Below are 25,167 nucleotides of genomic sequence, written 5' to 3'. Positions count from 1 at the left end.
TCTGCTTTAGTTCTTTAAAAAAAAAATCTATTGAGCCAGTTGGTAGTGTATACAAAGGCCCAGGTTCAATCCCACATTCCCCATCTGCAGGAGGAAGCTTCACTTGTGGTAGTGAAGTGTTACAGGTCTCAGTCTCTCCCTACCCCCCTCCTGCTTTCTGTACCTCTCCCTGCCCCCCCCATCTCTGTCTCTATCTGAAAGATAAAGAATCTTTATCATGAAGTGAAGTGATCATGTAGACACTGAGCCCCAGCAATACCACTGGTAGCAAAAAAATCTATTTGAATAGAAATCAGATCATGCTGCTTCTCAGAACTGAGGACCCATCAACCCCCACCTCATAAAATATGTTCTTTTAAATGGAAGTAATTAGAAATGCCTTTAAATTTTTGACTTTTTTTCTGTACTACTGCAATGAAGAGGCAAGTAAACACTGCAGAGAGTGCCTATTGCTGGGGGCAGCATAGGGGGGTGGGGGTTCTGACATCTGTGAAATACTGCTTGCACTCTTGCTGAGGAGGAAGAGGAGAAATGAGTCAGTTAACCAGGTGAGGGAGGATTCTTGCTGTCCTGACCAAGCTATTACAATCTATCAAAGTGGTGTTGGAGATCAGTTATTTCACTGTCTGCTTCTCCACATTATATCATGAGATCAGTTCATTTAGGGTAGATTTTATTTCCTTTCTGATATTCTCACTCTTTAAAAACAGAAATCTAGTAATTGTCTTAAGAATATATAGGGGGGTCGGGCGGTGGCGCAGTGGGTTAAGCGCACGTGGCGCAAAGCGCAGGGACCGGCCTAAGGATCCCGATTCGAGCACCCGGCTCCCCACCTGCAGGGGAGTCGCTTCACAGGCGGTGAAGCAGGTCTGCAGGTGTCTATCTTTCTCTCCCCCTCTCTCTATCTTCCCCTCCTCTCTCCATTTCTCTCTGTCCTATCCAACAACAAAGCAACGTCAACAATGGCAATAATAACCGCAACGAGGCTGCAACAACTAGGGCAACAAAAGGGGGGAAAAATGGCCTCCAGGAGCGGTGGATTCATGGTGCAGGCACCGAGCCCAGCAATAACCCTGGAGGAGAAAAAAAAAAAAAAAAGAATATATAGAAATCTTGGATAATGTTTTTAATCAAAAATCTCTTCTTTGATCTAAAGCCACTTAAATTCTTATTCAAAGGCCATATTGCTTGGCTGGACAGAGCATAAGGACCATGCAAAAAAGATTTTCATACCTGACACTACAAGGTTGTTGGTTCAATCTCCAGCACTGCCGTAAACTGGGGATTAAATGAAAGACCTTATTATCTAAGTCTAGACTAAACTATCACAGAAAACAGGTGAAAGTTTTGTTTTTGTTGTTGTGTTATCTAGATGAAGTGCTGGGGGTGATAGAAAAGACCAGCTTTGATGTTCGAGCTGGTTTATAAACTGGCGATTTGGCCTTCTTTTTTTTTAATTCATAGATTTTCAGCTGAATTTGAAGGGTTGGTGCAAGGACTAGAGATAATACACATAAAGTGCTAAGCACATAGACAGCCATGAGAAATGGCTACTACTCTTATCACTGTCACTCAGGATAAGACAGTGAAGACCCTTCCTGAAGACTTCACTAACTCTGCTCCTAACCAGTCACTTTGCAGTTAATGTTCTTTTTTCATCATAAGTCTGATTACTAAAAATGTGCGTTTTTAATTGGATTATTTGCTGTCTCCTTTCAGATTTGCAAGAGCAAGGCTAAAGAATCTCGGCAGTATTATCATAGCTTGGCTGTCCGTCAGAGTCTTGCTGTACATTTTAACATCCAGCAGGACTGTGGTCATTTCCTTGCTGAAGTCCCTAACCGGCTGCTTCCCTGGGAGGATCCTGATGGCCCTGAAGAAGAAGACAATGAAGTGGAAGAGACTGCAGAGGAAGTGAAAGGAGAAACTGATGGGGAAAGCCCAGAGCCCTGCTCTGAAACAGAGTCATCCCCAAAGGAAAGCCAGGAAGTCATGAGCAAGAAGCAGAGAAGCCACGTCGTGGTCATCACCAGAGAGGTTCCCTACCTCACTGTGGCTGATTTTGTGCGAGACTCTCTGACACAGCACGGGAGAAGCCCTGATTTGTATGAGAGGCAAGTATGTCTGCTGCTCCTACAGCTCTGCTCGGGCCTTGAACACCTTAAACCCTACCATGTCACTCACTGTGATCTACGTCTGGAGAATCTGCTGCTGGTCCATTACCAGCCTGGGGGGATCACCCAGGGCCCTGGGCCTGTTGAGGCCAGCCCCACCTCATCTTGTCCCACAAGGCTCATAGTAAGTAACTTCTCTCAGGCCAAACAAAAGAGTCACCTGGTAGACCCTGAAATCCTCCGGGACCAGTCTCGCCTCGCCCCAGAGATCATAACAGCCACCCAGTATAAAAAGTGTGATGAGTTCCAAACCGGCATCCTCATCTATGAGATGCTGCACCTACCCAACCCCTTTGATGAGAACCCAGAGCTGAAGGAGAAGGAGTACACTCGGGCAGACCTGCCCCGAATCCCCCTCCGCTCTCCCTACTCCCGGGGCCTGCAGCAGCTGGCCAGCTGCCTCCTGAATCCCAACCCTTCAGAGCGGATCCTAATTTCAGATGCCAGAGGCATCCTCCAGTGTCTGCTCTGGGGCCCTCGGGAAGATTTCTTCCAGACTTTCAGCGCCTCCCCTAGCCTAGTGCAGAGGAACATCCTGCTTCAAAACTGGCTGGACATCAAGCGAACGCTGCTGATGATCAAGTTTGCTGAGAAATCTCTAGACAGAGAGGGTGGAGTGAGCCTGGAGGACTGGCTTTGCGCTCAGTATTTGGCTTTCGCCACTCCAGACTCCCTCGGTTGCATTGTGAAAATCCTACAGCACCGTTAATAGATCCTGTTTGCTGCCTGTCCTTCATTTTCACCTTCTTTGAGTCACCCAGACACTTCCCCTTCGTAATACTCACACAGAAGTCAAGGAAAGAAACCAGAAAGGCCCCCACACCTGCCCCATGAATAGATGAGTCTACTCAGAGAGGTTGGCCACAGCTCCAAGTGAGAAGCCTCAGCCACACCAGCGTGCTGTTACCTTCCATTGGAACACCCACCACCCTGACTGCCCAACAAATGCAGGGAAAATATGAAAACACACTCTTTGAAGGGACAGCTTGTTGACTATGAACTCTGAACTGTATTCAGTCCCTCCATAATTCTAAATAGTGTGTGTGTGTGTGTGTGTGTGTGTGTGTGTGTGTGTGTGTGTGTGTGTGTGTGTTTAACCAACTATTTATTCTTACTTGGAATAGACAGATTTAACCAGTCTGTACCATCATCCCACAAATACAAGTATCAGTAACTTGACTCCCTGACCAGGCATAACTGCCATCCTCAACATCAGCCCATTTGTGGTTCCAGGGACTGTGTCCTTTGTTCTGGCAGCAGAGGAAGGACAAGAAGAGTTTCCACCTCTTGGGTCATGGACCGCCTTTCAGGTTTCTGTTCTGCCATCCGTGAGCACAGGCACTGCATGGAAGATGGCCCTAACTCTCCCTCTGCTGCCACTGCCTGCTTCTCCTTCACCTCTGCTCTGTCCCCACTTGCCAGTGAAGTTTGGGTTTATCAGCCACTTGTGGTCTATTACAGAGTTGATCCAGGGTGGTGTCACCAGTGGGTAGAGTACAGCTCAGCTCTTAAAAATAAGCGGCAGGACACAAGAAGATGCTTTTTCCTGCGTGTGCAATTCTCTCGGGCCCATCAGGAGAACAGAGTTGAAAGTGCCATTCTTCGATTACTGTCAGAGCTGTCAGCGTCAGTGGTCAGGGCTGGCAGTGCCTGGATCACAGTTGTCCCCTGAGCCATAATTGGCGAGCTTCCTTCTATCAGTAGCCAGCGTTAACTAGTCTACCAAACGCTATAGCAACAGCCCTGAACGAAATGGCTGTCAGCTGAGCTGTAAGATCTCCTCAGAGGGTCCTGCTTGTGACTGTTAGGATGGCTGGAGGCAGGGGTGGGAGGAGGCTGCTGATGAGACTGCTGCCCTCCGCCGGCCTTTCCTGTGAGGTGCTCCCAGGTGCGCCAGCCATTTCTCTTTAGGACTCTGCGACGGCTGATGTGGAATTTGATGACTGAGGTGGATGGCTGAAAGCTATTCACTGTGCTGCGTGTGGCCTGTGCTCCTCTCCCATGGATAGATGTGCAATTTTTGTATGTATTTTTTAGCTGTATATTACAGTGTTTATGTTGCAACTTCACCTGAAGAAATCTACGGAAACCCTCCCCTTCTTCCCTTGGCACATATTTGCGCTAGCAGATGAGTGTTCTTCCACCAAGGGTGTGTGTATGTGTATGTGTGTGTACATGCTTGTTTTATTCAAAACTGAGTATCTGTTTACTTCCGCCTTGACATCCCAAGAGTCACTCAGACTGTGAGTGTGTGTGTGCCCATATACGGTGTGCACACGAATGCTGGAAGTCGAGGCCAGGCCTCTGGGGGAGCAACCTGTGATGGAGCTGATTGGCAGGTTCTCTCTGCACCTGGTGGCCAGGGGACCATGCAGCACCCCCTCACCAACGCAGAGCTCCTTCAAGCCAAGACTGACTGTGCAGTATTACTTAGCTAGCACATCTGCGGCCTTTTAGAAATTTCTAAACTTTTAACATTTTTAACAGCCTTTCATGTGACTCACCAGTATCAATGAGGACTGAGAAAGGAGAATGTATTGTACTTTTTTGTTTTTAAGATAATGGAACATGCGAGATTTGGTATGGAGGGTAACCCTGTCCTCCTGGCCAGCAGTGCAGGACTCCCAGGGAAGAGAGCTGGTAGGCCCACAGAGTGTCTCCTCTTCTGACCAGAGTGCAGAGCCCTGCCCGGAGCCACAGCCACAGGGTGGGCATGCTGCTGCAGGCCAGCAGGCCACTCTCAGCACCCCGTGGCATGGCTGCGCCTTGCCTCCAGCCAGGTGTTTGGTTCACTTAGCATAGCCCTTATGCACATAACTCCTTGCTGATGTATACACTGAATGGCAACACACAGACCACTGACCGTGTCGGCCAGCACACTCCGAGCGCCCTGCCCCCACCTCCCGGCTTTGCGTGTTGAAACTCTTTCTCAGTGTCACTCTTGCGGTGCCTTGCCCACATAAATTTGAATGTTGACTATTTAATGAAGAATGTCCCCACTCCCTCTCTGCTCCCTAGGTAGGTTTTCTGAGCCCTTGTTTTTGCTTCTTCATTTCAACTCCATAGTATTATAAGCATGAACGCTCTCCACCACCATTGTCCCATACTCCTGCAGCACTGGTAAACCAAGCACCTCTTCACATCATATGTGTTCAGTACTGTTTTCATATCCACACTTGTTAATGGCAGAAGGTAACTGCCAACCAGTCAGAGGACTCAGACTTCCCAGACCCAGGTGGCTACATGACTTTTTCTCTGATGTCGGCTAAGGAAGGTGAAGTGGGAAGTGAAGAGGGTGTTGCAAGTGTAGTACAAGAAGTACATCAGGTGGTCTTCAGAATATTTTTCAGAACAGTGGGATTTAATCATCCTAATATAAATATTTTCCATTTTTTCACTTTAATTATTATAGTAGCAACTTTGAATTCACTTATTGACTGGAAAGAAATCCTACCCTCAGAGACAAACATACATATTTATATATATACATATACATATATATATATATATATTTGAGTTTTGGATTATGACTAGTATAGCACTTTAAGTTTTCTCCGGTAACATCAAGTTATTGTCATCAAGATTGATTGGAAAGTGTTTTCTATTGAATTCTTTATTATAGATTTTTTCATTTATATTAAGAGTTTGAACAATTAAAGCCACTTTGGAATTTGTTCTTAAGCCACATGATCAAGAACAATCTCTCTGACACATCTGAGTGCTGAAGAAACAGGACAATGGTGGAGTTGCTGAGACCGAGACTGAATGTATAGCAGAGTGCCTTGTTAGCCGAGGGCCTTGCAGAGAGGATGAGGAAAGGTCCCCCATGCTGGCCTGAGGAGCGCCCCTTAGACATATGAGTACAAATGTGGTGCCTAGAAACTGATCCATGAAGACCAAGTATTAGGATGAGCTAAAGAGGTATTGTAGCCTGTGGGATTAAAAGGAAAAAAAAATTGTGAATGAGCCCCACCAATCTGTAAACCAAGGTGAGATTAGAAACAAGGTATAGGGCAATGGTTTTCAAGTTTCACCATCAGCAGGTGGACTAGATGAGGTATTGGCATCACTGGCCCCCACATTGCCTGGCCTGTGAATGTTGAGGGGCTGAAAGCAACATATGCACGTTGTAAGAATCTGACCTTTCAGTGTCAGATTAAGTCAGTTGTTCTTTCAAGCTCAGAATGAAGTTTATGAACATGGAAAAATCTAAACCCCTAGGGATAGTAATAATTTGTCTCAGAGTAAACTTCCTAAAATGGTGTCTTAAAGTTTCCAGCATTATAAAATGTCCAGGCAGGTTCTTCAGAGCCTGCTAAATTAGAATATTTTGGTGCTGCCAAGTAGCCTGGCTCAAGTTTGCTGATAACCTGCAGCTAGGACTTTTCCCTAGATTTCTTCAGCAGTGGTCTGAGAAATACAGGTTCATCCCAACATGGGTAAGGATGACATGCTCTAGGAGACTGCATTACATTCCGAATAGTTCTAGATGTTTAAAGCATGAGCATACTTGGAGAGGGCCAGGGGGAGCACCTGGGTCACTGGGCCAACTCTGACATGTTTTTCATTCCTCTCACTAGTTGATAAGGATTGAAATTCTGGTCCAGTCTAATGAGTGAGCAGGCTGGCTGCCCATGAAACCAGGTTATTAGTTTTACCTCATTGAAGCTGAGATTCTCAGAGGCCCAGTGTGCCATGCTGAGACAAATCCAAGTGCTGCTCTTGCTGCAGTGTGCACTGAAGTCCAGCTGTGCGTGCTTAAAACAGCACCAAAACCAGTGCCAAAAGGGCAGCCAGATGAGCTGTAATGCAAGATCCTAGACAGAGATTATACCAAAGAAGTCAAGCCTTTTGTTCTGATGCTTCTCCAGTGATAAGAATGAGTTACAACAAGAGCCAGAAAGAATTCACATACATTCCATGTCAAGGGACTCTGCTGATAAAATAATCCACCCCCAAAAAAAGCACCTTTTTAGTAAGCATGTCCACTTTGTGTGTTTGAGGGGATGAAAGGTGAAAGGCAGATTGGAAAGTTCCCCAGAGATTAAGGAGAAAAAACTACCCTCTTCCCTTGACATGACTCTGGCTTTGGCCCAAAATTCAGCCTAGGATCATCAGATCCATTTGATACTAAAAGCTCGCAGTTTTGTTTTTTTTAAAGATATGGTGGTTTCAAGAGATTTCTTTAAAGAACTCATGGACAATTTCTTAGCCAATTCTAATAGTTTTTATAAATCTTCTTGCAGAGGTGTTTACCACTCGTTCACACTATCAGAGGTGCCCAGAATGAACAAGGTGCTATACAGCTATTAAACACTCCTACGCTGTGGCTGACTTTAGGGTAGGTTTCCACATCAGCCACTGCTGGAAGCTTCCCCTGCCTCAGCGAGAACAGGGGCCTGTACCCCGGACATCCATTACATGAGCCACTCCAGGAAGCCCTTACCCACCTGCTCCCTTTACCTCTTTTCCTGTCCCACTCACCTTTTTTTTTTTTAATCCAGGTTTCAGGGAATCAAAAGAGGTTGGATTTTTTTTTAACCTAGCAGAAGTACAGAGTCATATATATTTGCTATGATTACTGTTGTCTTGTGGAAAATCCTCTTTGCCCATGCAGTGTGTGGAAAGTACTGTGTGTGTCTGCACTCTCAGTAACTTGAATGTTGAGCCAGCCAAGGTAGCATTTTTGAAAGCTTAAGTCACACCACTTCAGCAAACCCACTCCAAATTCTAGGCTACCCGTCCCCTTATCAGTTCAAAAGAGTGTCATGTACAAACCCACTGGATGGGCTGTATGTCACTGCATGACGTTTTGGCATATGATCAGAGCAGAAACAGGATGTCCTCCTCAGTGACCTGAATCATGGCAGTGCTCATTCCAGGCTCTCTAATTCCCATGGTTCCAGCCAGGCGCTGTATTTCAAAGTCTTGTTTCTCTTTGCTCTCTCCTGGAGCTTCACCTTTCTACTTCCTTTAGAGCTATATAAATCCACCAATGAAAGGGCCCCTCTGTCATCAGATGGTGCCACTTTTGGTTTGCTGTGGTACTTTGCTGTGTTCTCTGTGGCATCATGTTACTGTAAATAAATTCATTTTGATATACACTAAAAACCAAACAAGCACTCGTCCTTTCAGAGCCTCTCACACGTGGTGTGCTGGGAAGGGTTGAGTATAGACAAGACTGCCCCCCAGGATGGATCCTCTTTGGGTGTTCATGCCCAGCTGACCTGGGCTGGATTTTCTCTTTATCCCCTTTCAAATCCGAGAAAGCCAGGCTTCTAAGAAAAAGTGAAGGCCTTCCTTTTCCCTAGCAGAGGAGGCTGAGGTTTGCTGTATCACACCGCCCCCTGGTGACCAGCGCAGCACTCAGCCTCCAGATTGGCGCTGCATGTTGAAGAGGCCTGCTTGGTTGGCTGACCCTCCTCTCAGCGAGAACTGGGCTGTGCAGACACTGAGTGGGTGGTCCTCACCCAATCTAGTGTGTGGACACTCCAGTGCTAGAGAGGGGTCTGTGGTACGTCAGCAGGAAGCGTCTGCAGTCAACAGCAGTGGCAGCAGCTGCCACACTACTAGAATGAACCATGAATATGCCAGCCTGCAGACTCTAAATTTAGACTAGGTTTTAGAGCTCTAACCCCTTAACTCTCCAGCCAAGGGTTTCTGACGCTCTCCACTAGGCAAGCACTCTGGAATTTTGCAAACATGGTGGGCAGATAGGTCTATTCCAGGAAATTGCTTTGCCAGGCTCAAGTTGTGCACTGCTAAGGAGGCAGAGCGCCTGCTGGGACAGGAGGAAGGGTCAGCCTCAGGGTCCAAGCACTACCCCTCCAGCTGTCAGCTCCTGTGAAGGTAGGGGCTATGGACTCCTCCCAGACATGAGCACAGCACGCTAGCTCCTGAGGGGACGAGCCAAAGGAATGAGCAGATAGTTGTGACAGAGGTCACCAGGGGCTGGCTGATGCCCTGGTGGCACAAGTAGCCCACCTAGATGGACCAGCCCAGGATTGCCTTCCTCAGACTGGGTTAGGTGGAGCGAGAACAGAGAGAACCAGTTTCTGTTCTTGCCGTGAGAGCCCTTTGCCCTGTAGTGTATCTGGAGTGGAATCACCCTCCACACCCAGCAGGGGTTTCATTCCTGGAGGTCTCCGTCTGCTGGCCCAGAAGTGGCAGACTGCTAACACTTGGAGAAGGCCTTTCTGTGGGCCTGAAGACTGACTTCTTTGAGCCCAGGCCAAAGGACCTGGCTTCCTTTCCAGCCAGGACTTCACTGAGTAGCTCGTTCTCCATTCTCTCTCTCTCTCTCTCTCTCTCTCTCTCTCTCTGAGAATGGGAGTGTATGTCCCTGTGCACCCCAGGAGCACTTTACCTGCTCTCCCAGGCCCAGCAAATTATGCTTCCTTGAAGGCAGCCTGCTCCCTGCAAGGGGAGCAACTTCATTAGTGCCTTAGGAGCCAAGAGCTGCAGTTGGCAGATCGCACGTTGTCGTTAAGAGCGGCTCAAGGCAATTACAGCTGGAACTTAAAAATTGGATTTCACACTGGGTGGGGGGCAGGAGGGAGGCAGCTGCCAAGATCCAATTCTCTCAAGTTTGCAAGCTTCCGAGTAGAAGCAGGCATCCTGGCTGGAGGCTCCCGCCCCATGCTCATCTCTGAAAGGAGCATGGAAGCAGCCAGAATGCAGTCTTCTTAACCACCTGTCTTGGCTTGAGAACCTGAGGAGCTCTGACGACTGTGAACTGCAAGGGAGTCTGTTCGGGAGCTGGGGGAGCAGACAGCTCCAGTCTACTACCACCACCCCTCACTCACCAGCCCACACGTAAGCCAGAGCCCTCAACCCAGGAACAGAAGCCAAAGATTTGAAAAGCTCACAGCTCATCTTCCACCCTCCTCGCTCTGCACCAGGCTCCCCTAGAGCTCAACATATGTCTAAGGCCAACCTAGCCCTGCCCACTCCCACTGGTACCACCTTTTTTTTTTAAGAAGCTTGATTTTTAAAAAATATTTACTCCCTTTTGTTGCCCTTGTGCACCACCTTTTGAACCCCATTAGCTCTGCCTGCCCCCCTCTCTCAGCACCTGGTGCCATGAGCTACCTGCTCTCCCTGCCAGCTCTTCTTTCTCCCCAGCCCTCTGCTCCCAGGCCTTTCCCAAAAGCTTCTCCCCCAGCCTGGGCACTTCACAGAGACTCCCAACTCCAGAAGTATTGGTGCTTGCACCCACCACCATCTCCCTTTGTTCTAACTGACACCCTAACAGAGGACGCCCCTCTGCCTGTTCTGATAAAGGAAATGAAGTCCATTTTCCACTCATGCAGGATCTGAGGCTGTAATTGTGTTCTAGCCCTGCCAGTGTGCAGGGAGCCTGGAGCAGAGTGGAGAGGCTTCCAGGGCAGGTGTAGAGCCCCCAAGGAGGGCGAGCCTCTTCTCACCTGTTCCTTCATTAAGTCCATGTGCCAAGACCCAGAGGCAAGTCCTGTCACTGTTCTGCTAGACAGAGAAAACAGCAGAGGCACCAACTGGAATGGGAGGACTAGGGCAAAGGCAGAGGCCACTGCTGTGCCCAGGGGAAGAGGCCACTCTGGGAGGAAGTGTCTTCCCTGAAAACTGGAGCTCCCACTGATGGACCAAACATTCATCCTGCAGAAAAGGCAAGATGTGTGTCTAGAAGTCCACTCTGGGTCCAGGGAGGCCATCAACTATGAGCCCTCTCAGCAACGCCCCCAAAAAGCCTTCCCTGCTCCCTGCCTCCAGGAAGCCAGAACCAAGACTGGAAGGGCTCTTGAGCAGGTTTCTTTCTTTCTTTTTTTTTTACTTCCAGGGTCATCGCTGGGGCTCGGTGCCTGCACTATGAATCCACTGCTGCTCCTGGAGGCCAAATTTTCCCATATTGTTGCCCTTGTTATTGTTACTGTTATTGTTGCCATTGATGTTGTTGTTGGATAGGACAAAGTGAAACTGAGAGAGGAGGGGAAGACAGAGAAGAGAAGAGAAAGACAGACACCTGCAGACCTGCTTCACCGCTTGTGAAGTGACCCCTCTGCAGGTGAGGATCGGGGGCTCGAACCAGGATCCTTACACCAGTCCTTGAGCTTTGAGCCATGTGTGCTTAACCCGCTGCCCCCCTTTCTTTTTATATAGGGGAATGGGGTTAAGAATGGGCCTTCTCTTTTCTCCATGCACTGGAAGAGGCAGTCCTCTTTCCATGCCCAGTGCAGCCATGACTCGTGGCCCCAAGAAACACCTGAAGTGTGGCCACTCCAAAACATTGGATGCTGGATAAGCTCACAGGGATGTTTGCTCTTTGTCCATCCACAAGACCCCACAAGCTGAGAGAGTGCTTCCTGTCATTTTTCTAAGGAACAGACTTAAGTATGCTCTAACAGGAGATGAAGTGAAGAAGCTGTGCATGCAGAGGTTCATTAAGATTGATGGCAGCGGGAGTCGGGTGGTAGCACAGCGGGTTAAGCGCACATGGTGCAGGGACCAGCATAAGGATCCTGGTTTGAGCCCCCAGCTCCCCACCTGCAGGGGAGTCGCTTCACAGATGGTGAAGCAGGTCTGCAGGTGTCTATCTTTCTCTCCCCCTCTCTGTCTTCCCCTCCTCTCTCCATTTCTCTCTGTTCTGTCTAACAACGACAACATCAATAACAACAACAATAATAACAACAAGGGCAACAAAAGGGAAAATAAAATTTTTTAAAAATTAAAAAAAAAAAGATTTATGGCAGGGTCTACACTGATATAACCTGCCCTGCTGGTTTTATGGATGTCATCAGCATTGCCAAGACTGGTGAGAATCTTCATCTTACCTGTGGTATCAAGGGTTGCCTTTCTGTCTATTGTATTACACCTGAGGAGGCTAAGTACATGTTGTACAAAGTAAGGAAGATCTTTGTGGGCACCAAAGGAATCTCTTATCTGGGAACCCTTGATGCTTGAGCCATCCATTATCCCGCTCTCCTCATCGAGATGACTGACACCATTCAGATTGATTTGGAAACTGGCAAAATCACTGATTTCATCCAGCTTGACACTGGCAAATTGTGCACGGTGACCGGAGGTGCTAACCTGGGAAGAATTGGTATCATCACCAACAGAAGAAGACATCCCAGTTCTTTTGATGTGGTCTACGTAACGGATGCCAGTTGCAACAGCTTTGCCACTCGCCTTTCCAGCATTTTTGTTACTGGCAAAGGCAATAACCATGGACTTCTCTTCCCAGAGGAAAAAGTATCCACCTCACTACTGATGAAGAGAGAGGCCAAAGATTGGCTGCCAAACAGAGCAGTGGGTGAATTGTTTTATATGATTGAATTAAAAAATTCTCCATTGAAATAAAACCTTACTCTAAGTAAAATAAATAAATAAGAATGGGCCTTCCCTCCCCCTTCAGCCCCACCTGATCAAGCTTTGGAAAGACCTCACTTCTTGCAGAGCTCATGCAAATCTACATAAAGCATACAGCCAGAAATACCTTTTTGTTGTATGTATTTACTAGTGATTTAATAGTGATTTTCAAGATTATAAGATAATAAGGGCATAATTCCACCACTCCCGCCACCAAAATTCTGTGCCCCCACCCTTCTCCAGCTGTAACTACCAATAGTTCTCCTAAGGTCATAGATATGGGTTGAATATATATATTTCTTTTTTTTTAATTCTTGGGTTTCAATTCTCTACATTCCACTTATTAGTGAAATAATCCTGTAGTCATCCTTCCCTTCCTTCCTTCCCTTCCTCCCTCCCTTCCTCCACTCATCATAATAACTGTCAGTCCCATCCATTTATCTCCAAAGAACAAACACATTGTAGTCTTTTCTGACTACAGAGTAGTACTCCATTGAGTATATGTCCTACGGCTTTATTTATTTTGTATTTATAAGACTCAAATTAGTGATTTTATTCCACTGTAAAACGCCTTTTCGACAACACCTTTTCTCAGACAAGAGCTGGTCGAATAGACCTAGAGCATTAACAGCAACTCCTCTCTCTGAAAGTTCTCCCTCTTTGCCAATGCAGTACTCGAAGCATTGCTCCAGTCTCTCTGGCCATTCATCACATATCTGTAGGGGTGGTTGAACAATGAAATGTGGGAAATGGCAGAACCAGCCCAAGACATAGAAAAGGAGACTTGTTAGTAGAAGTAAGCCCTCCAGTTGAAAGACCATGTTGACTTCTCAAATATTGTAAAGAAATCTAAATTTTAAATCTCAATTTAAATCTAAATTTTAAATCTCATACCCTTACAAACTGGCTCCCAGAATCACTTGGACAGATGCCTGTGAAGACAGCAAGCAGCTGTGGTGGGTAAAGCACTTAATGGAGTCCAGGAAAAGGAGGTCAATGTAGCAAGGAGGGAACAGAAGCCAAACAACATCTGCACAGATGAGATATAGGACTGCTGTGGGAAAGGAAGTTTTATCCAATAAAATGTGCTGGTACAGTTAGCTTGCTGTTTGGCAAATAATTAATTTGCACACTGGGAACCAAAATAAATCCAAGCACTTCAAAAAAAGAGCTCCTGCCTCAAAGAAAGAAAAAGACATGAAGCTCTAAGAACTAGAAAGAATGCTAAGTCAATATCTGTCTTATCTCCTGTTGATAAAGGACATTCTAAGTTAAAAAAGCAATGGAGGCATCTGAAAGAGAAAGATCAATAGGTTCAAGGATAGAAAGATGACAAACCTTTGTCCTCCAAAAGCACAAGATACAAAATTGCAAAGTAAATAACCGGGCAGGCTTTTTTTTTTTTTTCAACAAGTGTAACAGACAAAGGGTTAATATCCTTAGCTAAAAAGAACGTTGACAGATATTAAGAACAGAAAATGCCAACAGAGAGAGATGAAACAGACCTGTCACAAAAGAATCAAAATGTTTAACCTTCCTAGAAGTGAAAAACTAAGGTGGCATATCTCAAAACCATTGTTGCCTTTTCTGATCATGAAAGTACTATGTGATAGAAAGTCTGCAAAAAAAAAAAAATTCAAGCGACTCACTAGGTCACCTCCCAGGAGTGCACCACTAAAGTCTGCGTGTGTTCTGCAGGTGCTGTTTACTTGGTCCTTTATTTATTTATTTTTTAAATCGGGCTCTCATTTTCTGCCTCCCAGATAGATCAAAGGCCTTTGTAAAGCTTGTGTTCTCTGCTGGTGACAGGGCTGCAATGCAGGTGCAGCTGGGTGAGAATGAAAGGAGCTTAGGGCAGCCTGTGCTTTGGTCATGGCCATGGCTGAGCCAGGTGTCACCCGTTAGAGGGTACATGAGTAAGGAATTTAGACATCTAAGGTCACAGTGCCACAGTCACTAAGAAACTTTCCAAAGGGACAGGGTCTGGGGTCTCATGCAAATGCAGTAAACCAGAGGCTCCCTGTTGTTTTCGCCGGGCTGGCTTCACAGGTGGGTAACAGACGACCAGGGACTCATAGTAGAGCTGTAGGCAGTATCTCTTTATTCATGCAGGGCGCAGCACAATCTATACCAAGCTAAGCTAAACTCAAAACTATAAACAATCTTGTCCTTATAAATATACTAGCCCAGTAGGGTGGGAACAGGATGCAACGCAGAGAGGGTGGAGAGAAAAGTGACTGGTGAAAATCAGGGTATGACAAGGAGAGGGGGCGGAGCAGGTGAGAATTCTACCACTGAACCATCAATGCCCTGGAGGGAGTGTGGTGCTTTATGTAAATATAAAAGTGACTTAAATAGACCGCTTTGAATGGGATCAAACCAATCCCTATATAGGCATACCGGTGCTTGGTTAAGCAGAAGCCAGGGGGAGCTGGCATACTACCCAACAGCTCCCAGCTCTCAGGCTCCCCCACTATTCTGAACTTGCTGGGTGCCTCTGTGCCTGGACTCTGGGGGCAGGTTCAGCTCTGCAGCCACTCTGTGAGCCTTGGTTTCACTGGGTCATCCTGAGGGACTGGAGTCCTGCTCGAGTGTTGAGCTCGCTGCCTGGCAGTAGTACATGCACAAGCATTGCCAGTGGCAAAGGACAAACCCTAGGTGAGTGTTGGCTTCCCATGTTTATAACTCAGGACCCAGAGGGGGATTTTCCTTTTGCCCAACATAGGCCGCTCATGCTCGTGCTCTCTCTCTCTCTCTCTCTCTCTCACTTTCTCTCTTTCTCTCTCTCTCTCCTTTTCTTCCTTCATTCCTTCCTTCCATCCTTCCTTTTTGTTTCTTCTTTTATATTTATTGATTTAATTTTGTAGGACAGAGAGAAATTGGGAAAGGAGGGGAGATAGAGAAGAAGAGAGAAAGACCTGCAACACTGCTCACTCCTCATGAAGCTTCCCTCCTACAGATGAGGACTGGGGGCTTTGAACCTGGGTCTTTGTGCATGGTAATGTGTGTATTCAGACAGGTGCACCACTGCCTGGCACTCTTTCTTTATGTCTTTCTTTCTCTTTATAGTTTTATCAATTTGTTTATTGGATAGAGACAGAGAGAAATTGAGAGGGGAGGAGATAGGGAGAGAGACACCTGAAAACCTGCTTCACTGCTTGTGAAACTCTCCTCCTGCAGATGGGGAGCAGGACTTGAACCCAGATCCTTGAACATGGTAAAATGTGTGTTTCACTAGGTGAGCCGTCACCCTGTCTGCCGCATTCTGGTGGCGGTTTCTGCAGCGTTTCAGAAAACCCTGCCAGTGCTACTTCTCTCTGAACCCCTCCCCTTGCCTAAGATGACGCATACATCTGGGACAGAAATGGACCTGGGCTCTGGAATCCAAGCCTGTCCCCCTACCCCCACTTTACTGCCCAGTCTGGGGGGAGGGTGCCAGGCACGGTGGAGAGCTGGTGAGAGAGAGAGGGTGCTGCAGGAGGAAATTCCAGTGAGGGTGGAAACAGCCCAAGGTGCCCCCCCCAACTCAGGGAAGCCTCCTGTTTAGGGGACCACTGTATCCAGTACACCCCCAACTCCACCCCAGGCCAGGGTGCTGGCTGTCCTGTGTGCCTGTCCTCACCCTCCCCAGAGCTGACTGTCACTCCAGCCTCCCTCATGACACTGCACCTTGGTGTAATAAATGCTCTGGGTGAACGTGCTTTATTTTGGGAGAAAGCCATTAGACTACTTTTGTGGAAACATTTTAATTGAATTAGAGTGTTTTCTGATTGTAATAAATGTTAATTAATTGAGTGGGCTGGGTGTCCTTGGATCTGGCTGGCTTCTCCTGGCTTAATTAGGTAGAGCATGTGGGCTTGATGCTTTTGCACAGGTCTGTGGTTTCAGTCTCCCCTCCTCCCAGGTTTGTTTGTTTCTATTTTATTTGTTAGGACAGAGAGAAACAGAGAGAAAGGGAGAAAGAGGGAAAGAGAGAGAGAGAGAGAGACACCTTCAGATCTGCTTCACCACTTGTAAAGCGCCCCCCCCCCCACCCCTGCCGTAGATGGGGAACCAAAGGCTTGAACCTGGCTTTTTGTAAATGGAAACACGTGTGTCTACCAGGTAAGCCATTGCCTGGTCTCATTGGTTTTTGTTTGTTTGTTTTGCTTTTGTTTTGTTTTGTTTTTGTTATAACAGGGTTATCACTATTGCTCAGTGCCTGCACTATGAATCCATCACTCTAGGCAACCCATTTTTCTTTCTTTTTTTTTTTAAATTTTTTATTTAAGAAAGGATTAGTGAACAAAAACATAAGGTAGAAGGGGTACAACTCCACACAATTCCCCTTTTATAGTACACTCTAATTTCATCTCAGGTAGTTCACTTTCTAACAAAGTCCCATTTTTCTCTCTCTCTCTCTTTCTTTCTTTCTTTTCTTTTCTTGTTTTTTCTTTCTATTTGTATTTGACAGGAGAGAAATTGTGAAGGGAGGGGAGATAGAGGGAGAGAAAGAAACACTTGCAGACCTGCTTCGCCGTCGCCGTCGCCCGTGAAGCGTACCCCCTGCAGGTTGGGAGCAGATGCTCAGACCCGGGCCCTTGCATCTGATGATGCATGCACTTGACCAGGTGCGCTGCTGCCCAGGCCCTCAAGGGTTTTCTTTAAGACCGTGCAGCACGGTTCTGGATAACTATATTAGATTGTAGCATGGGGTGGCAACCATTTTATTTTTTTTTAATACTTATTATAATAAAACAGAAATTGAGAGGGAAGAGGGAGATAGACAGGGAGACACCTGCGGCACTGCTTCACCACTCATGAAACTCCCCCCCACCAAGTGGGGACCAGGGGCTTGAACTCAAGTCCTTGAATCTGACATGTGCATTCAACCAGGTGTGCCACCACTTAGCCCCAGACTATATTTTGTGCTAGAAAGGTGGCCAAGCAAATACCAGGAGCAGGTGATTTCTGAAATCGGAGCGCAGGAGACCAGTTCCCTTACAGAGCCAAGCAGTCACCTCTGCCTGTCATCACCAGGGCGGGACCCACATAATTGCCAGTCTGGGCTTACTGAGATCTACCATTATTCTGGGTTAAAGAAAGATGTTTAAGGCTGCGGGTGTGGATTGACCTACCAATGCCTATGTTACAGAGAAGCAATTACAGACGCCAGAACTCCAACCTTCTGCACTCCCAAAAAGAATTTTGGTCCATACTCCCAGAGGGGTAAATGATAGGGGAAGTAAATCTGGGGGTTCTGTACCCCCATTCCACCATGATATGAAGCATTCGTCACCAGGAATCTTGCTTTTATATCCTAACTGAAAGGGAAGTGAATCTGGAAAACACGAGGGGAAGCCAGGCACTGTTTCTCTTGTCTGAGAGAGAAGAAGAAACGGAAAGACACCTACAAGTAATAATAAGTGTAGGGGGTGACTTAGAAAGGAAGTGAAGAGTGGTTCAGTGAATAAAGTGTTAAACTCTCAAGCATGAGGTCTTGAGTTCAATCCCTGGCAGCACATGTACCAGAGTGATGTCTGGTTCTTTCTCTCTCTCTTCTTACCCTTTCATAAATATATATATATATGATTAAAAGAAGAAGGAGGAGGAGGGAGGAAGTGAAGGCAGGACAGTTGAAAAATGGGAAGAAAAACAGAGATCTGTATGTAGATATAGAGACATAGTTATAGAATCACCCCATATTGATGACCTTGTGAGAATTACTGCACATTCCAGTGAAGGGGATGGGGACATAGAACTCTGGTGGTGGGAACTGTATGGAGTGATACCCATATTATCTTATAGTTTTATAAATCAATATTAATAATGAAAAAACATAGGTTTTTTGTTTTATTTTTTTCTTTGTTTTTATTTTTAATTTTTATTAGTGATTCAATATTTATTTACAACTTTATAACCCCTGTGGTCATCTTCCCCTAACATTTACCCCTCTGGGAATATGGACCAAAATTTGAAGAAAAAAATGTTTTAAGTCCTACAAACATCCCTTTGTGTCCCATCACAAATACTTGTCACCTGACTCCAGGGGCTAGAGTTACTGATTTTACTGGGGGTCACAAGCAACAGAACAGCCCCCCAACACCACCAGCTTTTTAAACATTTATTTGTTTAAAAAAGGAGACATTAACAAAACCATAGGACAGGAGGGGTACAACTCCACACAATTCCCACCACCAGATCTCTGCATACCATCCTCTCCCCTGATAGTTTTCCTATTCCTTATCCCTCTGGGAGTATGGACCCAAGGTCATTGTGGGATGCAGAAGATGGAAGGTCTGGCTTCTGTAATTGCTTCCCCGCTGAACATGGGCATTGACAGGTCGATCCATAATCCCAGCCTGCCTCTCTCTTTCCCTAGTAGGGTGGGCCTCTGGGGAAGTGGAGCTCCAGGACACAATAGTGGGGTCGTCTGTCCAGGGAAGTCTGGTCGGCATCATGCTGGCCTCTGGAACCTGGTGGTTGAAAAGAGAGTTAACATACAAAGCCAAACAAACTGTTGACCACCAGTTTTTTACCCACCCCTGGAACAGGCTGAATGTCCCAGAAACCCTGGAGGCATGTTTATCACAGGTGCAGCAGCTGCAGCACAGGATAGGAAGAGCCAGGCCCCAAGCCACCCAGCATGCTCTAGTCCAGGGCTGCTGTCAGTGTGGCTCTGCTGGACTTGTTCTTCAGGCTCTGAGGCCACAGTCACCTTTGGAAAAGCCACCTCACAGGGGCAGCCACTAAACCAAGATACTGCCACACATGTTACCATAAGCAAGGACCTGGGTTCAAGTCCCTGCTCCCTACCTGCAGGCAGGGTCTTTTCAAAGTGTTGAAGCAAGTCTGCAGGTGTCTCTCTCTCTCTCTCTCCATCTGTATCTCCCCCTCCCATCTCAATTTCTCTCTATCTTATCAAGTAAAATGGGGGGGGGAGGTATGAAGAAAAGAAGGAAGGAAGGGTAGGAGAAAAGAAAAGAAATAGGGGGCCAGCAGTAGCACACCAGGTTACACACACATAGTACAAAGCACAAGGACTTGCGCAAGGAATCCAGTACAAGCCCCCAGCTCCTCACCTGCAAGGGGTTCGCTTCACAAGCAGTGAAGCAGGTCTAGAGGTGTCTATCTTTCTCTCTATATATCTTCTCCTCCTCTCTCAATTTCTCTCTGTCCTACCCAATAAAATGGGGGGAATGGCCTCCAGGAGCAGTGGGTTGATTTGTAATGCCAGCACTGAGCCCCAGAAATAAACCTAGAGGTAATAAATAAATAAAAGGAAAGAAGGAAAGAAAGAAGGAAAAGGAAAGAGAAAGACGATGACCATTGGGAGTAGATATTTTTAGTACCTGCACCAAACTCCGTTGATAATCCTGGGGGCAATAACAAAATTAAAAATAAATAAAAATAAACTAAGACACTAAGCTGCCAGGATAGCCTGAGGGTGCTTTTTCCTGAGCAAGTGCTCTCTGGGTTGGAGAGAACTCAACTGGAGCCGATCTAGGCCACTGCATGGGAGAGGGATCAGGAACTCATGCCGAGCTAACATTGCAGGAGATACACTCTGGAACTCTCAGAGCTGGAAAGCAATTCCAAGTGTTTTTACTCAGAAAAGCAGCTTGTATATATACTCGCCAAGTAGGGTGGAAACAGGGTGTGACATAGAGAGGGTGGAGTGGAAAAAAAAATACTGGTGGAGATCAGGGTGTACTAGGGGGGGGGGCAGAGCAAAAAGACATAGTGAACCAATGGGGATTAAACCAATGCCATAGAGGCAGGGTGGTGCTTAGTTAACAGTGGTTTATGTAAACAGACCGCAGCTCTGAGATCAAACCAATGCCCTGCAGGCATGCTGGTGCTTAGTTAAGCAGTATTAGAGACAGAAGCTTTAAGCAGGGGGAGCTGGCATACTACCCAACACTAAGCTACAGACTGTAGCTGGACAGAATCAGAATAGGGTCTGTCAGGGTGAAGTCTCCTTCTCCCTCTCTCTCTTACTTTTAATTTTTTAATTTATTCATTTATTGGATAGAGAGATGCCAGGCTAGCATGAGGGTGCCTCTTCTTGGGCGTATTCTTTGGGTTGGAGAGAACGCGACTGGAACCAGCCTGGGCTGCTACTCACTTAGCTATGTGAGAGAGATGACCCAGGAAAAGAGCTGGTGGCGGCGAGATGATTCAATTCTTTATTGATCAGAGAGCCAAGGATTTTAAGAGTCAGACCCAGAAGTGGCAAGTTGGAAAACGGAAATGGCTTGACATGGTTTGGAAAGGGGCGGAGAAAGGCAAAAGGGGCTGGGAAAGGTAGGAACTTCTTAGCAACTGTTGCGAGGGTTTTAACTGGTAGGATTAATAATACCCTGCAGGCAGGGAGGGTCTTGAGGATAGAAAGAAGATAGATCAAAGGAATGGAATGGGTGGGGGTCTTTCAGGCAAAACAATGATTCTGTAGATAATAAGGGAGCAGGCCATAGTATCAGGAATGCAGGGTGCTTTGTGAGGCAGGGAGTCTGATAAGACGAGGCACACCTTGGGGGGTTGTGCCCCTCCTCACTCAACCTCTCAGTAGAGAGAGACTGACAGGATGGATGTCCCCTCAAGTCAAGCCCTGCCAAGCTCAGCCACATCCTCACAATTTCCCAACAGAGAGAAACAGGAATGGAAAGGGAAGATAGAGAGGAGTGAGAGAGATACCTACAGCACTGCTTCACCACTTGTGAAGCCCCCACACACACACACACACATGCAGGTGGGGGTTGGGGACTTGAACCTGGGTTCTTGGGCATGATATCATGTGCACTCATCCAGGTGCACCACCACCTGAACTAGCTCTCTCTCTTTCTCTTTCTCTCTCTCTCTCTCTCTCTCTGATATGCCCTGACTTGAGGACAAGGTCTGGCACTATGTGCAGTGCCACCAAACACTGCAGCAGCCCGTGCTGAAGACACAAGAGGAGCTTGACTTGGGAACCAGTAATCTAGCTCTTACAGTAATTCCCACAAAAATCCAAAGAGAGAACAAACCTAGATCCTCCCCCAGGGAAGCCAAAAGCATGGACCCTAGCTGGGCAGCAGATCACTTATTACAATGTGCAAGCACCTAGCCCCTACCTGCAGGAGGGACACTTCATGAAGCAGTGCTGCTGGTGCCTGTCTCTCTCTCCTTCTCTCTCCTCCATCCCTTCTCTCTGAATTTCTCTCTGTTTCTATTTAAAAAAAAAAAGAAGAAGAAAAAGAAACAAGGAAAGAAATGGCTTCCAGGAGCAGTGGATTTGTAGTGCAGGCACCAAGTCCCCGTGCTAACCCTGGTGGCAATAAAAAAATAAAATACTACTAATAATAAAGCAGAACCTAAAAAAAGAAGATTGCAAAGCATTCCTTTCTCCCCACTTGCTAGAGAGTAAGCAAAGAGGCCAACCAGTTCCCAATCGATGGGCTTCCTGTCACCTCCACCCCCTCTTCTCTTGCAGAATAGACCAGCTGTTGGTGCCAGATTAATGACCACAATTAAAAGCCAAATGCCCTTGCTGTGGCCCACTGTCCTCCCACACCTGTGAGGCTGAGGCTGTGTGCTAAGCCCCGGGAAGGGAAGATTTGTAATGAAATCAGACAGGCCTCTTAACTGCTGATGGTATCAGGGCCCAGGGGAGATGCCGACTTATATCGTAATCTCCCGCAGAGCATCTGTCAGCCCCATCACACAGCAATGTCATTCCTGCACAGCAAGGACTTTTCTGGGTTGACTGCTGCCCACCCATATGCCCCTGTCCCTGCCCCTTCCCCTGCCTGGGCTCAGCTGCAGAGACCACACACACACCAATCCACTAATAATTGTCAGCTCTGTGTCATTTGCATCAAAGAAAGAGAAGAAGGTCTCTCCAGCCGTGTTGGAAGATGGCAGAGGGTGTCATTGCCAGGCTTGTCACCTGGAGAAGTAAATGAGAGTGTGTGGATTGACAAATCCATGGGTGGTACCCGCTGGGATGAATTTGGAGCCTAGGGTAGAGGAGCTGGAGAAGCTTCCAGAGCTGCATCCAGGCCAGAGGGCCAACCCCCCCACCCCCAGTCACTGCATGTGACATGTCAGAAGCTTCTTCACTGCACCTTTGTCCCATAGTGGAACCCTGAGGTCCCAGGAGCAGATGCTAGAGGAGCAGGTGGGTAGGGACAGGTGGCATGGCCCAGACACCTCTACAGCAGGGTATGTATGGGCCCTGGCCACCCCTACCTCCCCACCCCCCACCCCATTCCCTGCAGACCCAGAACGTGAGTCACATGGGAGCCTGTGACTCCAGCCGTCTCAAAGCCCTTGAACTTGGGCGGGACACATCCTGCCCAGCCCTCACCCCCATCCCAACAGAACTCAGATAGCCGGAGGCCACACCCCCCAGCCGATATTCACGATATCCCTGCACCTAAAGGCTCTGAGAAGTCTCACATTCTGGAATTCACATTCAGTGCAAACACTGATCTTAGGTGTGCAGCTGAGTGAGTTTTGACCCCCCCCCACTCCCCAAAATTCACACCTTTAACTCATAATCAAGACAGAGGACATTTTCATCATACCCCAATTTGTCCTCATGTCCCTTTCCCATCATCTCTACCCTTATTTCAAAGACGATGTATGATATCTCTAACAGATTAAATCTGCCTGTTCTACACTTTCATGGAAATGCATCTTGAACAAGGCAGGCCTTTGGGTGGGGAAGCCTCTTGCACTCAATGTCAGATCTGTTCATTCTTGCTATTGCACGTGTCAGTCAGTCACTGCTTTTTTTTTTTTTTTTTTGGTGGGGGTGTCCATCTCTGAGTCTTTACTGCTCCAGGCTGACTTTTTCAGATAGAGGCAAAGACTCAGAAAGTGAAAGACACCACAGCAGCAAAGCTTCCTTCAGTGCAGTGTGGGCTGAGTCACATGCATGAAAAGCGGTACACTATCCACACAAATTATTTTTCCAACCCAGTTGTCTTGTTATTTTCAATTGTTGAGAATTGCGCAATTCCTCTATTTTCATACTAGTAAAGCTTTTTAAAAAAAATCTTTATTTATTTATTGGATAGAGAGCCAGAAATTGAGAGGCAAAGGAAGACAGAAAGACACCTGCAGATCTGCTCCACCACTTGTGAAGTTTTCCCCCTGAAGGTGGGAGCTGGGGACTTAAACCCAGGTCCTTGTGCAATGTAACATGTGGGCTTAACCAGGTGTGCTACCACCTGCACCTGCTAGTAAAGTATTAGGCTAGTCTAGTTTTCTTTAAGAGGGAAGTTGCTAGGAACACTTCTGTCCGGGGGGCCTTTTTATTGCCTCCAGGGTATCACTGAGGCTCAGTGCTGGCAAATCCACTGGTCCCAGCAGTCTTTTTTTTTTTTTTTCCCATTTTAATGGGTAGGACAGAGAGAAACTAAGAGAGGAAGGAGAGACAAAGAGGGAGAAAGAAAGAGAGATACCTGCAGACCTGCATCACTGCTTGTGAAGTGTCCCCACTTCAGGGCAGGAGCCAAGACTCTAACCCAGATCCTTGTGTGGGTCATTGCACTTGGTACTATGTGCACTTAACCGGATGTGCCACTGCCCAGCCCCCTGTCCCATGCCTTCTCTGAACAAATGCCTCACACTTCTCCTGGAATATTATCCAGGGTGGAATCCACAGGGTGATGCACACTGCCATGCTTCCAGAACTCCAGTGTATACTGTTCCTCCTCTGAGAAACTTACAAGCATTCCTGTTGCTCCATAGCCTCACTATATTTGATGCTGTTTCTTTCTCAGTGTCTGCGCTACGAATCCACTGCTCCTGGAGGCCATTTTTTTCATTTTGTTGCCCTTGTTGTTATTGTTGTTGTTGGATAAGACAGAGAGAAATGGAGAGAGGAGGAGAAGACAAAGAGGAGAAGAGAAAGACACCTGCAGACCTGCTTCACCGCTTGTGAAGTTACCCCCCCCCCCCGCAGGTGGGGAGCTGGGGGCTTGAACCTGAACCAGGATCCTTACACTGGTCCTTGTACTTTGTTCCATATGCACTTAACCCACTGCACTACAGCCCTGCCCCCTGTTTAATGCTATTTATTTTTTAAAAATATTTATTTATTTACTTATTCCCTTTTGTTGCTCTTGTTGTTTTATTGTTGTAGTCGTTGTTGGATAGGACAGAGAGAAATGGAGAGAGGAGGGGAAGACTGAGAGGGGGAGAGAAAGATAGACACCTGCAGACCTGCTTCACCACTTATGAAGCGACTCCCCTGCAGGTGGTGAGCTGAGGGCTGGAACCGGGATCCTTACACTGGTCCTTGCGCTTTGTGCCACCTGCACTTAATGTTTAATGCTATTTCTACAGTAGTTATGATATCTTCTTGTTTACTTATAATTTCCCACACTTATTGAGCCACTGAGGTTTTTCTTTTTTCCTTGTAGCCCAAGTGACCAAATGGTGTGCTAGACAATTCATTTTGGGAGACCTACATTACAGGTAGGTAGTGACTTTGGCGACAGCAGTGAATTACTAGAATATGAAAAGACAGAGAAGCCCAAAAGTCATGACCAACCTAAGAAGTCAGAAGAGACAGCTTCCAGTGAAGGAAGCAAGCAGAGAAAATAAGGGATAACCTTGTAAGCGTCTGAGCTGCATGTTGGGGGGAAGTCGAAGAGAATGTTACAGAGACAGCTAGAAC

The 25,167-nt window shown here is 46.9% G+C and overlaps 1 protein-coding gene and 1 pseudogene across 8 annotated transcripts in view; both read left to right on the top strand.

Moving 5' to 3' along the window:
- The window catches only part of PEAK1 (pseudopodium enriched atypical kinase 1), a 303,174-nt gene extending 294,889 nt beyond the window's left edge, over positions 1-8,285 (top strand). For 7 of the 8 annotated variants that reach the window (XM_060174717.1, XM_007525762.3, XM_060174716.1 and 4 more), the window contains one exon: positions 1,720-8,285. In XM_060174717.1, the coding sequence (XP_060030700.1) occupies positions 1,720-2,883 (1,164 nt within the window). In that variant the 3' untranslated portion in view covers positions 2,884-8,285. The remainder of the gene's footprint in view (positions 1-1,719) is intronic. The other variant, XM_060174721.1, reaches the window with a different exon arrangement.
- Positions 8,286-11,363: 3,078 nt separating this feature from the next.
- On the top strand, positions 11,364-12,466 carry LOC103115908 (small ribosomal subunit protein eS4, X isoform-like; annotated as a pseudogene).
- Positions 12,467-25,167: the final 12,701 nt, after the last annotated feature.

This window comes from Erinaceus europaeus, chromosome 16 (genome assembly GCF_950295315.1).
Source record: "Erinaceus europaeus chromosome 16, mEriEur2.1, whole genome shotgun sequence".
Lineage (NCBI taxonomy): Eukaryota > Metazoa > Chordata > Mammalia > Eulipotyphla > Erinaceidae > Erinaceus > Erinaceus europaeus.
Note: the sequence above shows the minus strand (reverse complement) of the source record. Positions and strands in the feature narration are given on the sequence as shown.